This window comes from Triticum aestivum, chromosome 6D (genome assembly GCF_018294505.1).
Source record: "Triticum aestivum cultivar Chinese Spring chromosome 6D, IWGSC CS RefSeq v2.1, whole genome shotgun sequence".
NCBI lineage: Eukaryota > Viridiplantae > Streptophyta > Magnoliopsida > Poales > Poaceae > Triticum > Triticum aestivum.
In genome coordinates, this window is record NC_057811.1 from 25,562,713 (window position 1) to 25,580,434 (window position 17,722).

The following is a 17,722-nucleotide window of genomic DNA, read 5'->3' on the forward strand; positions in this document are numbered from 1 at the left end:
TGCTGGAGTCTCCTTGAATGAGGTAATGGCATGGTGGAGTCCTTCTCGCCGATTCACCCTCCAAAACTCTCCAGATCCCTTCCGAAGGCTCGGGTTCGTCATATTGCTTGAGTTTCTAGCCTCTCTGTAGCTTATCCTCCCGATCCGATAGCACAGGGTTAAAATAGCTAATCAAATGGTGGCGACCGCTGCTGGTTTGACTGCTCATACAAGGGCGATTTCTCACAGCAGACATTGTCCTTTGCTCTCAAACCTCCTGCGCAGCTGGTTTTCCTCCCATCAGCTCTTTCCTTTATATAGTAGCTTTCTATCACGTAAATTGATCTAATTTTTACCCTATATTCTTGTACTTTTCTTCTTAAGCCTTAAAACTCCTCACGAATGGGATCGTGATGAAAGTAGACAAAATCAGTGAGCGAATGCGATAAATTCTGACCAAACCTACATTTATGACACAAATCTCAGAGTAAATAAATAGGAGAAAATTGGTCTCATCACCACAACCCAAATAGCGCTCAATGCTTGGTCGCTCGATGACTAGTTCGATCTTTTTTTACATAGGCTCTCTCGTTCAACTGAAGAAGCCAATAAAAAGACTAGCACGAAATTGTTCTGGAAAAAACGGAATTACAGTTTTTTAATAAAAAATCATACATTCAAGAAAATGTTTGTATGAATTTGAGAAAAATATTTGTGGACACAAAACAAATCGAGAATATGGAAAAAGTGTTCGTGAATACAAAAAATATGCACAAATTTTGTTTTTTCATGAATATTTTCACGGATTTAAAGGAATGCTTGTGAATTAAAAAATATTAAACAATTAAAAAAATTCCAAATTGAAAACAATTGAAGAATTTTAAAAAGTACGCAATTTGAAAATGTTCAATTTTTTGAAAAAGTTCATGAATTTCAAAAAAGTTTGTAAAACATCATATTTGAAAAATGTTCATTTTTTATTTTTATAGATTTTGAATTTTTTGTGAATATGAAAATTGTTCAAATTTTAAAATGTTCATAGATTCAAAAACAAACTGACTTTTAAAAGGTCCTAGATTTCGAAAAGTTCATATATTCTTCATGAACTTGAAAACATTTTCAGGATCTATTTAAAAAAAAAACAAAAAAGGAGGACGCGTCTAGCGAGTGACTGTTGGCTCATTAGACGTGTGCAAATTCACATTAGGAAAAAAAATACCATGTGAATAGGGAAAAGGAAAAAAGGACTGGAAAAATACGCATGTAAACAGGCGTGAACGCGTTTAATGCGGTTTTTCAAATTTTGAAAAAGATAACTTTTGAATCTAACACCAGAATTAAGATCCATTTTCGCTGTTGAAATCTTCGTGGCGTGCTCTTTGAACTAGAACCTGTATGCGTATGTTTTGATCAATTTCTGTGTGTGTAATATACTCCCCGTTAGGTGCAATTGCCTAGCAGTCAATGTGCAACTTTTCCCCTACTCATGGATGTGTTGTTTTCACTGATGCGAACAAGTGTGAATTCATTTAATTCGGATTTCATTTTTCTATAAAAATATAACTTTTTAACCAAACATCAAAATTATGATCCGCTTTCATTGTTGGAATCGCCGCGGCGTGCTCGTCGGAACTAGATCCTGCATGCGGATGTTTCAATGAACTTCTTTGTTTGTACAATTTACTCCTCATTAAGTGCAACTGCGTATCAGTCAAATTGCAAGTTTCTCCCTAGCCGTGGACATGCAATTTTCACTTATGGCACCTCTACCCCAATCTAGCCACTATCAATGAGATGTCGAACTTCATCTACTGCCAAGGCCAACTACCTAGTAGTTCATGTGCAACTTACCGCCTTGCCTGTGGATGCGTACTTTTCATTGTTGGTACCCCTGCCCGCAAATACAACTACCTGGGAGATGAGTGTGCAACTTTGCCTACTAAACCTGGCCATCTTCCTAGTGGTAGATATGAAATTTTCTCCTCCCCCTCCCTATGTGCCCTGCCCCAACTACCCTGTCAGTGAGATTTGCAATTTCGTTTGTTGTCCTCAGCCAGGAAGCTAGAGCAAGAGGGACGATAGGTCTGCCAGTGGCCCCTGGTGTTGCCAGGATTGGATTCGAAAAATGATGAAGTGTGTCAAGCAAGTAAATTAGTCGTGAAAGATGGGAAATGACTACTTGACTCTTCTTTGTGCGTTTTCCAGCTAGTTACCAAATTAGAGGATTAGCACTTACTGTTCTTTTTTTGTTTAATAAGGATTGAAGAGCATTTTTTTTGCTTGACCGTGTAGATCTCAAAATAAAGATCACTAAAATACCTCTATGGACAACATGAACTTCTATCTCAAGTTCGCTTTTACCCTTAACTCAAGTGTATGGTGGAAGCACTCCTCAACTTCTGGAGGTGGTTTTCCTTAAAACCGAAGTAGCAAACAATATTAAGTTATTAACCATTCGATTATGTTGAATGAATGATTTGTATTGATTCTACAGTGCCATAAAAAGCTCTTTTGTTTATTGTACTTGTTTATCACATTATGTAATGAGCTATAATAGAACATTCACTATAACTCTTCTCTTCACAGGTCAGGCTGTGGGGGGGGGGGCTGTTGGTGGGAGCGGCTCCTCTGTTGTGAGTAAACAGGAAACCCAACTCAACGAACCCCGAGGAAAGGCTGTACAACTTCCATAGGGGCGGTAAGACTGGAGCATTTTTGTAGTGCTACCCCTTTATTACATAAAGCATCAGCTGTTGGATAGAAAGCACAACCACATTTATTTATAGCTGATAGTTAGCTTTCGCTTGATTTATTCCTTATCAAATTACATTTTGTTGATTGTAGATTGGGTCGGTGTAAATAAAGGTTGAGCGTATCAACTGATATGTTTAAAAAATGATGTCTATGACAACAATCATACTCCACGCAAAACATGTTAGACAATATTTTAACTTGAAACTATGAAAACTCATTTCATGATAAATAAATTTAAAAAATGTGTACATTTACAACATATGATTAATGTATTAGTAGTTTAGCACACTCCTTCATCAGTTACCATCGACCGCCTTAGGCCCGTCGATGCTGAGGTCTTTGGTAAGTTGATTTGTGACGTCACACATTAATGATCTATCAACTATGGCTCTTTACCATAGTGTGTGTTGGATGAACCGCTTGTTTAAATTTCAAGCTAGGCAAAGCTTATTTCTATTGTATTTTTTTACCACATTATGGTGTGGATATAGACAATTTAGCTATAGGTAAACCTGAATTTTCAATGTGGGCCAATCAATTTCTTGCCCGTTGATTCTTGCTCCCAGATTTGTGATATATTTTTTTGTGCCGTTCTATGAGTTGGTTTGGCCTATTTGTTTGGCTGACCATATATTTGGGTTAGTCAAATTGCTATTGGGCTAAAGCCCATTGTGTGTTCCTCCCAGCCCCCCATCTTCCTTTGTTTTGTTCTTCTATTTTTCTATTTTGTGTGTTTTTCCTTTAGTTTTTCATTATTATTTGAGTTTTTTTGTATTTTTATGTGTTGGGTGAGTATAAATGTATACACATAAATACTAAGCAATATGTGCAAATTATAATTTCAGTGCAAAGTTGTGTGCAAGTTTTTTTCATTATCTTTATTCTTATAGAGTAATACCTATGGCACTAATTCATTGTTTCTTATACAATTTTATTTTGATTTTGATTTAGTTATTATTTATTTTAATTTTTTATTTAAGAGTAATACCCATGCCACTAATTCTTCCTTCTTAGAAAACTTTAATTTTGTGAAATTTCACTATCATATGCTTATTCTTGCATATTTTTGAAAAACATAATTTTATCATTGTGTGTTTTAGTTTTCTTTTCATTTCCTTTCTTCTTAAAGGGCAATACTAATGGCATCACCTCGTTCTTCCTTAGAAAATCTCATTATTCTTATTTTGTTTTAATTTTAATTTAATTTTATTTCTTCTTAAAGGATAATACCAATGGCAATAATTCATTTTTCCTTATAAAACTTTGTTATATTGATTTTGTTTTAGTTATTATTTTATTTTATTGCTTCTTTGAGAGTAATACCAATGTCACTAATTTATTTCTTCCTGCGAAATACATGTTTATGAAAAATTCACTATCGTAAGGTCATTCTTGCACATTATAGAATACCGCAAATTTTTTTATATTGTGTGCAATTTTTTTCATTATTTGATTTGTTTTTATCATTTCATTATTCTTAAAGAGTAATACCTCTTTATTAGAAAACTTCATTATTTTGATTTTGTTTTAGTTTTTATTTCATTTTCTTTCTACTTAAAGGGTAGTATCAATGCCACTAATTCTTTCTTTCATTTTCTATCTTCTTTAAGCATACTACCAACACCATTAATTTATTCCTTCTTAGGAAACATCTTGGCGAAAAATCCACCATTATATTCCTATTCTTGAATATCACAAAATGGTGCCATTTTGTGCAATTTTTTATTGTAGTTTGTTTGTTATTTTTTCTTAAAGGGTAATACCATGCCACTAATTCATTCTTCCTAGAAAACTTCAGTTTTTTGGTTTTGTCATATTTTCTTAGTATTAGCATAAGGGGAAGAGGAAGGCTAAAATAATAATAAAAAGGTTGGGCCCGTTGATTCTTGCTCCCAGATTCGTGCTATATCTTTTTTGTGACATTCTATGAGCTGGTTTGGCCTATTTGTTTGACTCACCACACATTTGTGCCTGTCAAGTTGCTATTGGGATGAAGCCTACCAGCCCGCCAGTTTCCTTTGTTTTGTTCTTCTATTTTTCTATTTTGTGTGTTTTTCCTTTATTTTTTCATTATTATTTGGGTTTTTACGTATTTTTTAGGTCTTGGGTGAGTATAAATGTATCCACATAAATACAATGAAATATGTGCAAATTGTAATTTCAGTGCAAAGTTGTGTGCAAGTTCTTTAAAAAAATCATTATCTTTATTCATATAGAGTCCTATGGCACTAATTCATTGTTTCTTATACAATTTTATTATTTTGATTTTTATTTAGTTAATATTTTGTTTTAATTTCTTATTTAAGGGTAATACCCATGCCACTAATTCATTCCTTCTTAGAAAACTTTATTTTTATCAAATTTCACTATCATATTCTTATTCTTGCATATTTTTGAAAAACACGATTTTATCATTCCTTGTTTTAGTTTCCTTTCCATTTCCTTTCTTCGTAAAGGGCAATACCAATGCCATCAACTCATTGTTCCTTAGAAAATACCAATGGCAATAATTCATTTTTCCTATAAAACATTATTTTAATGATTTTGTTCTAGTTATGATTTTATTTTTATTTCTTCTTTAAGAGTAATATCAATGTCACTAATTTATTTCTTCTAGTGAAATACATGTTTTCTGAAAATTACACTATCATAAGGTTATTCTTGCACATTATAGAATACCGCAATTTTTTTATATTGTGTGCAATTTTTTGCATTGTTTGATTTGTTTTTACCATTTCATTATTCTTAAAGAGTAATACCAATCCCACCAATTAATTCTTTCTTAGAAAACTTTGTTATTTTTATTATTTATTTATTTTATATTTTCTTTTCTTTCTACTTAAAGGGTAGTATCAATGCTAGTAATTCTTTCTTTCATTTCCTTTTTCTTTCAGCATAATACCAACGCCATTAACTTATTCCTTCTTAGGAAACTTCTTTTGGCGAAAAAATCCACCATTATATTGTTATTCTTGAATATTATAAAATAGTATAATTTTGTGCAATTTTTGTCATTGTTTGTTTGGGTGATTGATATCACTGTTTAAAAATTGCATGGATATATAATCGCTCAATTTTTATGCAATGTTTGGGTGATTGATATCGCTGTTTAAAAAATGCACTACTATATGCTTGTTTTTGCATATTATGAAACAATGCAATTTCCATGCCAAAATTTCTGTCATTATTTGTTCTATGCGCTTTTACACTTTCTTTCTTCTTTTCTGCAATGCAATGCCATGCCACTAACCATGGCCAGTTAGAGCTAGCAAGCTCGCACGCGACCCGGAGCTACCTAGCTCACGCACGGACGCAGGCGGAGCTAGCTAGCTCACGCGCCACGGCCAACCAGAGCTAAGCTAGCTCATGCGCGCATGCACACGCCACAACACACCTCGCGCTGCATGCAGAAAAGAAAGTGACCAGCCCAAATCAGAAATTAAGTCGACTGACCAGTAGACAGTCCCTTATATAGAACATTCAGGAGGATAATTGTTATCTTCTTCACAACTCACAAGGATTAGTTACGTCAGTCTACATTAGTTGAAGAACCAATCAAACTCCTTGAGAATACAAATTAGTGAATGTAACAATTACACACGTACATACATATATACCACCATCCAATCCATCCTACATCCAGTGGTGGAGCTAGTAGAGAACGGCAGGGGGCAGAGCATAAAATATGATTGTTTGGGGTGGGGGTAGTAACTACTTTTTTCTTCAATCTTAGCCTTACAAAAAAAATCCTTCAATCTTAGACTAAATTTATGAAGCTATCCCGAGGAAGGAGCAAATTGTCCTCAGCTTGAAGAATAGTTCAGGGGCTACTGACGGTATCCTTGATAAGGGGGTGCACACCACATCGAGCCCCTGTTTACAGGCCAAGCCGACGACCCGTCTACAATTGAAGAATGGGTCGTACATGCCTTGGCCCTCTGCGTAATCAAGATGAAGACCTCCGAGGACTTGGCGTATACTTCAAGGAATGACTAAATGATCGGCATGTTTATCCCAAGATTGTAACTGTCTATATGTAAACCCTAGATACCCACAATGCTTATATAAGCCGAGGGGTTTAGTCCGTAGAGGCAAGATTGAGAGGTTTAGAGCTTAGAACTCATTCATACGATCTCGAGGTAGATCATACTACACTTTATACCCCATCACAATCAATATAACAAGAGAAGGACGTAGAGTTTTACCTCCTCGAGAGGGCCCGAAACTGGGTAAACACCATGTCCCTATTTCTTCCTGTTACCATCTTTCCAACATCACCAGCTCGGGACCCCCTACCCGAGATCGGCCGGTTTTAGCACCGACACAAGCGCCACAACCTAAGCTAGCTCATGCGCGCGCATGCACATTCCACAACACACCTCGCACTGCATGCAGAAAAACATGGCCGGCCCATATCAGAAATTCAGTCGGCTGAGTGATAGTCTGTCCCTTATATAGAACATTCAAGAGGACAATTGTTCTCTTCTTCACAACTCACAAGGATTAGTTACATCAGTTTACATTAGTTGAAGAACCAATTAAACACCTTGAGAATACAGATTAGTGAATGCAACAATTACACACATACATACATATATACCACCATCCAATCCATCCTACACGTACTCATGGTACAAGGCTAGAACACTGTATACTAGCTAACCTTTGAGCTATCATGGGTATCATTCATCCATTAATCGATCAAGCGATCATGAACATATGCAAATCTATAATCAATCAAACGATATAACGTGTGGGCATGCAAAGAAAAAGAAGAAAAATAATAATGGCATGGGTGGATCATGTGGCCATGCCTGCGGGATGAGTAAGGTCGCATGGAACTGCTCCACCTCGTGTAGCTTTTTTGTTGTTAAACGATGGGTGGTGCGAGGCCGGACCCGAGGCAGACCAGCATTCCTCCCTAAGCCGGAGAGAATTCTGACCGGTGATCGCCGCTCAGCCGCCACGCCCGCCTGGGAAGGACTGGATTTTCTCTGGATGGAGAGACGGCTCGATGGATTGCAACTCGAGAGACGCGAGAGCATGCTAGTTATATGGACACGGAGCAGAGGGACCATGTGAGAGATGAAGAGCCTATGGGATAGTGGATGGAAGATGGAGAGGTCATGTTTTCATCTTCCATGTTAAAGATAGTGGGGATGCAACGTTGGTACAGAGAGGGAGAAATCAAGATAGTGGAGATGTGAACAGCCAACCAATTTTGCTGCTTGTTTTTGCATGGAGGAGATAATGGACTCATGGTTAGTAAACTGAAGTAAAGAAAAAAAAAAGAAAACATAAGTGATGACATGGCATCACGGTAGCGTAGGAAAATTTGATTGTTTAATTGCATGCTTGCGGATATGGCATGATAGCCGACTTACCATGTGTGTTGCATGCTTGCTAATATGGCATGACTTAAATGCATTGCTTAATGAGACGTTGAGGTAGGGATCCGGCATGCCTGCTCCCTCCGCATGCTCCCATCCGTGCTCCCACTTCATCCTACGGCTGTCTTTTTCCCCTTTTCCTTTCTAATCTAATCATCTCCCCCCTGATTTTAAGGGGGTAGGGCCGGGCCTTATTTTGTTCCAATCAAATCAAGTCATGTATGCGGGAGCACGGATAGGCGCACGCGCGGGGAGCAGGCAAGTCTCGTCCGGTAGGTAGACGCTTTGCATGTTGAGAGAATTGGGACCAAATTTTTAAGAATGTAAGATTTCAGGAGGACAATTGGTCTCTTCTTCACAGTTCACAAGGATTAGTTACATCAGTCTACATTAGTTGAAGAACCAATCAAACTCCTTGAGAATACAAATTAGTGAATGCAACAATTAGACACATACATACGTATATACCACCATCCAATCCATCCTACACGTACTCATCACGGTACAAGGGCTAGAACACTGTACTAGCTAACCTTTTGAGCTATATCATGGGTATTATCCATCCATTAATCGATCGATGGATCATGAACATATGCAACTCTACAAGCAATCAAATGACATAACGTGTACGCATGCAAATAAAGAAGACGACGAAGAAGAAGTTGGTATGGACGGATCATGCATGTGGCTACGCCTGTGGGATGGGTAAGGTCGCGAGGAACTGCTCCACCTCGTAGTTGGTGTCGGCGTCGAAGACCCTAAGGCACATGGGCGGTTCCACGTTGCCTAGCGACAGAAACGACGACGGCACCGACCATATCCCGTCGCCACAGATGAGCCCCGACGCCACCGCCGGTGCGAACATCTGCGTGTGCAGCCTCTCGGACTTGGACCACATGTGGAGTATCAAGCTCCCCACGCACATGTCGATGGCGAACGAGCCGAGGAAGAAGGGCACCGCCATGCCAAGCGCGCTGGGTATGTAGTCCCTACGGGATGGGTAAGGTCGCAAGGAACTGCTCCACCTCGTAGTTGGTGTCGGCGTTGAAGACCCTCAGGCACATGGGCGGTTCCACGTTGCCTAGCGATGGCCCTGACAAAAAGCCGTCGGCATAGAAAAGGCCACCAGTATATTAGGTTACTCCGGTAGTGGAGGAAGCAGAAGAACAAGTAAAACCAATCAAATTCGGTGAGAATACAAATTAATGAATGCAACAATTACACAAATACATACATATAGACCACCATCCAATCCATCCTACACGTCCTTACGGTACAAGGCTAGAACACTGTACTAGCTAACCTTTGAGCTATCATGGGCATCATCCATCCATTAATTGATCAATGGATCATGAACATATAACGTGTACGCATGCAAGGAAAAAGAAGAAAAATGGTATGCGTGGATCATGTGGCTACGCCGGGATGGGTAAGGTCGAAAGGAACTGCTCCACCTCGTAGTTGGTGTCGGCGTCGAAGACCCTCAGGCACATGGGTGGTTCAACGTTGCCTAGCGACAGCAACGACGACGGCAGCGACCAAATCCCGTCGCCGCAGATTAGCCCCGATGCCACCGCCGGCGCGAACATCTGCGCGTGCAGCCTGTCGGACTTGGACCACATGTAGAGTATCAAGCTCCCCACGCACATGTCGATGGTGAAGAAGGATCCAAGGAAGAAGGGCACCGCCATGCCGAGCGCGCTGGGTATGTAGTCCCTGATCCACCACGTTTTGTTGTTGGCCACTTCCTTGAGCGCGCAGATGGCGATGGCGAGGATGAAGAAGGCGGCGCAGAACCTGAGGCAGTACTTGGGCAGCTGGTCCCAGCCGTTGGTGCCGAGGAGCGCGATGCCGCGGTAGATCTTGGCGTAGGGCGCCGGGTAGCCCTCGTCGTTGCCGATGTCGTAGGCCTGGTAGAAGATCCAGAAGACAGTGGGGGAGATGATGCAACCGATCCCCGTGCCGATGACCTGGCTCACGAACATGGCACGCGGGGAGGTGAGGGTGAGGTACCCCGTCTTGAAGTCCTGGATGAGGTCGGAGGCGGTGGAGACGATCCCCATCATGAGGCCACAGGCGGCGAGGCCGGCGATGACCCCGCCGTCCTTGGCGCCGATGTTGGCGCCGAAGATGAAGATGGCGAGCTTGCCATAGCTGCTGGAGAGGGACCAGTCGGTGAGGCCGGTGCCGTAGGCGTTGCAGAAGGCGAAGATGGGCGCGACGACGTAGGCCCAGACGACGTGCTTGGGCTTGAGCTGGCGGAAGATGTGCGGGATGGCGAGGACGGAGATGCCGGCGAGGGCAACGTAGGCGCCCACGGCGACGACGGTGGGGATCTGGTCCTTGAGGAAGATCTGCGTGCGGCGGCGGTCGTCGAAGCTGAGCGCCTGCCTCTCGTTGGCGCCCGCGAGGCCGGCGCCGGCGAAGGGGACCCCCGCGGCGTTGGCCTTGGCGCGGCCCGTGCGCTTGAGGTACATGTCGTAGGAGGTGCGGAAGAGGATGGAGAAGAAGTTGAAGAGGCCGTCGCCCATGATCATGGCGATGGAGATGAAGACCTGGTAGCCGTTGAGGCCGTGGAGGCTGCTGTTGGGGAGGTTGGCGTCGTACCAGTCCCCCCTCTTGCTCTCGATGAAGGGCCACATGATCCCCCAGGAGATGATGCTCCCGATGAGCAGCGAGAAGTTGATGATGTAGGGGCAGATCATCCCCACCCCGACGTACGTCGCCGAGAAGTCGAAGTAGAAGCGCCGGTTGTACGCCTCCATCCCGAACGTGGGGAAGGAGCCGAACCCGCACGAGTCCCCCGCCGTGTAGAACCACTGGAACATGGACCACAGGAAGCTCCCTAGAAACGACTTGAACAGGATGGACACCTGCTGCCTGCCATTGCAAACATCAAACAAACATATATATATATATATATATATATATATATATATTCCTACATCCGCCATTGTCGATCGTTGCCGGAGAAGAAGAAGAAGAAGAAGAAATTGGTTACGTACTTGGCCTGGATGGCGCCTTGGGGCGTGTGGAAGCTGTTGATGAGGTGGGCGGTGGCGGAGCCGGAGGGGTAGGTGAGGCGGTAGCTAATGATCATGATCTTCCTGAGCGGCACGATGGAGAAGAGCCCCACGAAGCTGACGAGGAAGAGGTATGCCATGACGCGCCACAGCGACGGCTCCTCGACGTTCATGGTGTTGTTGGCCTCGTCGAAGCCCTTGGCGATCTTGCGGCTCATGCCGAGGATGTAGGTGCCGAAGCCGCCGGAGAAGGCGATGCTGGAGCAGGAGATGACGCAGGTCTGCACCACCGTGTTCTCCTGCCGGGTGAAGGGCCGCGGGAAGACGCCGCAGCGCTCCAGCGCCGACGTCCACGTCTTCATCATGAAGAAGGCGAGCAGCCCCGCGGAGACGTTGAGCGACGGCACGATGCCGGAGGTGATGTTGAGCTTCATCACGATGAAGCTGAGGAAGGTGCCCAGCCCCGCGCTCACCACCACGGCGCGGACCGTGATCTGCTCGTTCCACGTCGGCAGGGTCTTGCCTTCGAACGCCTTCTCCAACGAGATCGCCTCCCGCGGTGGCACCGGGGCCGCCGCCGGCGCGGGCGTGGGCGCGGGCGCCGGGGCAGCGCCCTCCTCTGGCTCCATCAGAAATCGCCCTCCGGCCCTTCTCCCACGACGCCGGCCGCCCACCTGCCTGATTGTTGCTACAATCGATGGATATATATGTGGAGGCGCAAATTCTTGGTGTCTTCTCGATGCAAATTGAAATGCGATGTGATGGATGCAGTAATCCGGCCGGCCTCCTCGAGATCGACCGATCTTGTCGACGGATCAACGGTTTCCCCTCTCTCTACCTGCCGCGGAGGGGCGCCGGAGATGGAGGGGGTCGATGGATCGAAAGAGTGATTAGTCTTTTTTGCTGCTAATTATGATTGCCGATCGCTAAGAGAAGAGAAATTAGGTGTGATGGATTTTCGTGTGGTCATGCTGTGAGGTGAAGCAGCGGGTGGTCGACAAGCCATCTCGTGCGCGCGCCAGCGCCTAATTTTGGCAAAAAATACACGGGCATCTAGGAGTATTAAACAGGCGCCTGAAAAAAAATGGTGCGAGTCGAAATCTAGAGCGTCGGATCATCAAACCAACAGCCATCCGATGCGCGAATGTTTTTCTAATCGTTGTTTAGATTAGTTGGAAGTTTTCGTAACAGGTATAGGCTTTCCTAGATTTAGGATTTTCGGAAGTCGCAGCTTGTTGCCGCTCGCATCATCATCCCGTCTCTAGCGAGGTCCTTGCCGGCGTTCGTCATGTCACCCCGTTTTTTGACCTCATTCAAAAATCGACTGACGCCAATGAATTTTTCAGGCACAAAAGTTTTAGCAGAATCACAAGAATGTGGTACTTCGACATACTATCTTTGTTTATTAGTTGATAAAATGTATATATAACAGTACAAAATATTCAATATATTTTAGCAAAATTAGAAGTGTGGGATGAGCCGAAATTATATCCGACATGCTAATTAATCACTAATAAACTACTTTGAATATTCAACAAATTTATGTTTCTTGCTAGTTATTTTTCTCAGCCGAGATGTTGGAAAACGAAGGAAAAACCAAACTTTTTTGGGGGATAGAGGTTAAAAACCTAGGTTCTGCATCGTACTAATGCATACAACAATCTTTATTCAAATTGATGCAAGGTAATGAGACCAAAGTTATCAATAAATGGGGTACATAAGATACGCAACTACGGTGCAAAACATTTACAGGATATGAATTTAACACTTACAACTAAGTCAACTTTTTTCGCAGCAAGACCTTCAAAAAAGGGATGAAGTGTGTCCTCACACCGCCGTCATGACATCCGGGCGGAGAAGGTCAGGACAAGGATTTTCATCATTATTGCCAAGATCAAACACTTAAGATTAGCACATCAGCATGGAGAGGCGGAGGGGCCTTAGACGGAGGAGACACTAAAGAAGACGATGTTGTGGAAGAAGACTTGTGCACAAATATGGTTTCCTTGTTTTGAGGAAAACAGATTCCACACGATTGTGTGTGTAATCGGATAACGCTCGATTACAACTAGGTTGGATTCTCATACCCATGTTATTTGATTAGCCAACACTAGGCGTCGGTCGACCGACCCAAATTCCAGCCGGTCGCCGCACGTGTGTTAGATTAAACCATTCCTTTATACTGTGTCGTCTTCCGTGCCTAATCACTTTGAAGATGTTTGTCCACCAAACTTTGTTCGGTCACTTGTTCTTGTTCTTGATGCTTGTTCAGTCCTATGGCAAATAACTCACAGGGCAGGAAGTAGGTTTCCTTAACTTCAGAAAAAATCAAGCATGGTTCTTTTGTGCTTGCCATACCCTTTCTTAATGCTTGCCTCTTTGAACTTGATGGATTCCAAGCATATACTATTTGATTCGGCTTTTTCAACCAAAGCACATTTACTCTTTGAATCATTCTTCTTTTGGTCAATTGTACTAATTGGCAACATTTCTTTTTCTTTAGTAGATTCAGTACACATACTTTTTTATTCGGCTTTCCAACAACCGGATTATCTTTATTATCTGAATCACCATTCTTTTCTTTGTTAATTCGCAAGGCATCTCGTTCTTGTCTCAATTCAATAAACATTATAGCCTGGCAATCTTTTAACCTTTTTAGCCCAATTTCAGACCACTCTGAATCGAATTGCTCCCCAATGCTCTTAGGATCTTTTGAAAATGAGTTGTCGAAAATTTTCAATTGTTGAAGGGGTGTACTGGATGCTACAGTACTGGGTGAAGGCATCCTCTGCAAAACTCTCGCTTTCGTACCAGCAAAATCATGAGGCTACCCGACTTCTATTAGTTCTTGCCGAATAGTAAGTCCGAGAATGTAATATATTTCTCAATAACCCAGTCTGGAAAGGATTCCCCCCCCCCCACACACACACACACACGCACGGCTTTTTGACACTTTCGGCAGTGATATGTTGCCAATTTTTTTAAATTGTATAGGGGCAACACTATATGCTACAGTATTAGTGTTGGAGAACGTGCATGCAATTTCAAAAAAAATCCTACGCTCACGCAAGATCTATCTAGGAGATGCATAGCAACGAGAGGGGAGAGTGTGTCCATGTACCCTCGTAGACCGAAAGCGGAAGAATTAGGTTAACGCGGTTGATGTAGTCGAACGTCTTCACGATCCAACCGATCCAAGTACCCAACGTACGGCACCTCCGAGTTCAGCACACGTTCAGCTCGATGACGTCCCTCGGACTCTTGATCCAGCAGAGGGTCAAGGGAGAGTTCCGTCAGCACGACGGCGTGGTGACGGTGATGGTGATGTGATCCAAGCGGGGCTTCGCCTAAGCATTACGACGCTATGACTGGAGGAGTAAACTGTGGAGGGGGCACCGCACACGGCTAAGAGAACAATTGGTGTGTCTCCAAGGGGTGCCCTGCCCACGTATATAAAGGAGGGAGAGGGAGGAGGCCGGCCCTAGGGGGCGCGCCATAAGGGGGGAGTCCTACTAGGACTCGGCTCCCCTTCTTTTCCTTCTCATGGAGGTGGAAAGGGGGAAGGAGAGGGAGTAGGAGAAGAAAAGGGGGGTGGCGCCCCCTTCCCTAAACCAATTCGGCCTCCTCCCTTGTGGGGGGGCGCACCAGCCCCTTGTGGGCTGGTTAGCCTCCCTCCTATGGCCCATATGGCCCATATCTTTCCCCGGGGGGTTCCGGTAACCCCTCCGGTACTCCGGTATGTACCCGATACACTCCGGAACCCTTCCGGATCAATCTTTACCTCTCGAGCATTTCGAGACTCCTTTTCATGTCCGTGATATCATCCGGGACTCCGAACAAACTTCGGTCACCAAAACACATAACTCATAATACAAATCGTCATCGAACGTTAAGCGTGCGGACCCTATGGATTCGAGAACTACGCAGACATGATTGAGACACATCTCCGGTCAATAACCAATAGCGGAACCTGGATGCTCATATTGGTTCCTACATATTCTACGAAGATCTTCATCGGTCAAACTGCAATAACAACATACGTTATTCCCTTTATCATCGGTATGCTACTTGCCCGAGAATGGATCGTCGGTATCATCATACCTAGTTCAATCTCGTTACCGGCAATTCCCTTTACTCGTTCCGTAATGCATCATCCCGTAACTAACTCATTAGTCACATTTCTTGCAAGGCTTATAGTGATGTGCATTACCGAGAGGGCCCAGAGATACCTCTCCGATACTCGGAGTGACAAATCCTAATCTTGATCTATGCCAACCCAACAAACACCTTCGGAGACACCTGTAGAGCATCTTTATAATCACCCATTTACGTTGTGATGTTTGATAGCACACAAGGTGTTCCTCCGGTATTCGGGAGTTGCATAATCTCATAGTCAGAGGAATATGTATAAGTCATGAAGAAAGCAATAGCAATAAAGCTTAACGATCATTATGCTAAGCTAACGGATGGGTCTTGTCCATCACATCATTCTCTAATGATGTAATCCCGTTCATTAAATGAGAACACATGTCTATGGTTAGAAAACTTAACCATCTTTGATTAACAAGCTAGTCAAGTAGAGGCATACTAGGGATACTCTCTTTTGTCTATGTATTCACACATGTACTAAGTTTCCGGTTAATACAATTCTAGCATGAATAATAAACATTTATCATGATATAAGGAAATATAAATAACAACTTTATTATTGCCTCTAGGGCATATTTCCTTCAATTAGGTGAAGGCACATGTGTAGAATTTTCACTTATTGGGCTATGACTATTGTGTGGGTGACCGAATTATGAATATCCACAGTTGCATGTGGTGCTAAAAAATTACTAACGTGAGGTGTGGCAAATGATGGTTGAGGGTAATTGGCCGAATAGCTAGTAGTAGCACAACCAATTTCCCTATCCACTGGCATGTTTGGATTTACATATTGCAAGTTAGTTGTTGATGAATAAAAAGGTCAAACACTTTTCTGCATCCTATTGAAAACTTTAACATTGGATGTTTGAAAATAATTGACCAAACTCATCATGGTGTTCATCAGCATAGCTAAATACATAAGATGTTGAAGCATGTAAATTATTTTGCACCGGCTTTTGCAGATAATTTGTAGCATCCCAAATTTCTAAATTTTGGTATGTTAAATATTTAAACTGGATTAAATAAAACTTGCTTGTAGTGCTTGCTTTTAGCTATTTTGACTAGGATTTCAAAGTATTGGAGTCTATGGAATATTCTAAGCAGACAGAATAAAAGGAGTTTCCCAAATTTATTTTTTGATATTAAAATTTGAAACAAATCCAACTCAAAAATAAAATCAAATGAGACAAGGTAATATTACACCTTCAACATAAAAAGAGTTGGGAAATGATTTAGATTTTATTTGGCTTTTCATATGAAGTTCGGAAATATTTTTGGAAATTATTCAGAACCCTAAATTGGTTTGAGGGAATATTTTAAAACCCAGCATAAATTTGACAAAATATTGCATTTATTTTATTTCATGTACGTCTGACAATTTTGTTCCTGAGCTCTAAATATTATTTTAGATTTATCTGAAATTTTCTTGAATTTTCGAAAGTGAGATCCTTTTGTTTTAAAGTCAAAATCATTTTGAAAAGTAGAAAATAAATAAAGTAGAAATCTATTCTATTCCTAAATCTATCCAGCCTAGCAACTGCCTCTTTACTTGTCATAGTGCGAAGGAAATATAGACTGAGCTAGGCTTGTTGGATGTTATTCGCCACGCTATGTTGGAGGATAGATCATGTTCTATTACAATGGATGTCCCATAAAAGCTAGATCTGGGCTCATGAGAGTTAGAGTTACTAGTACCTGATTTGACAATTGTTGCAGACAGGTATATTTGGTGGCACCGTCGGTAAATTGTTGGGGGGGGAGGGGGGGGTCCAAATGCTTGAGAGAACGACACTTTCTATAAAGGTCATGGTGACAAATTTTATCCGACCTTTAACACCTAAAGTTTCTGGTCGTAAGAGTGATCGTATGTGGAAACCACCAATACAAGGTACTGTCAAAATAAATGTGGAAGCCTCATTGTTTTCAGAGACACTTGATGGTACCACAGTGCAGTTGCTCGCGATGATCGGGCGAGGTTCATAGCAGTGACGACATGGTTCTTACCTCATTTGAGCAGTCGTGATTTAGCTGAGATGATTGCTATTAAAAATGGTATGTTTTTGGCAGCTCAGATTGGATGCAACGGTTTGAATATTGAATCAGACTGCAGCTTCACTGTTGAGTCTATAAAGCATCTGCACGAATATCAAGGTCCGGAGGTAGCAACCATTATGGAATGTAACCTGCTTGCGATGAATTTCCCAAAAGTCAAGTACACTCATTGTTAACATGAAGCAACTGCTAAATATTATACTAAATATTGTAGCTTTTGGGATACCTCGATCCCTGATTTTATTTCTCATTTACTTATAAACGATATCTAATCATTTGAGAATAAGGTCTTACTGACGTTAAAAAAAACGTCGCTCGCGCGTGCGCAGCGCAGCAGCCCATGCGGCCCAAGTATATTTACCCGTAGCCTAGCTG

At 42.3% G+C, this 17,722-nt stretch overlaps 1 protein-coding gene across 1 annotated transcript; it reads right to left on the reverse strand.

Annotated features, from left to right (window-relative positions):
• Positions 1–9,294: 9,294 nt before the first annotated feature.
• On the reverse strand, positions 9,295–12,120 carry LOC123140871 (probable metal-nicotianamine transporter YSL8). The gene is made up of 2 exons (XM_044560137.1): positions 11,129–12,120; positions 9,295–11,003 (listed from the first exon to the last, which is right to left on the reverse strand). Exons 1-2 carry the CDS (start codon positions 11,773–11,775, stop codon positions 9,539–9,541), a joined length of 2,112 nt encoding a protein of 703 aa, XP_044416072.1. The 5' UTR covers positions 11,776–12,120; the 3' UTR covers positions 9,295–9,538.
• Between the last annotated feature and the right edge of the window lie 5,602 nt (positions 12,121–17,722).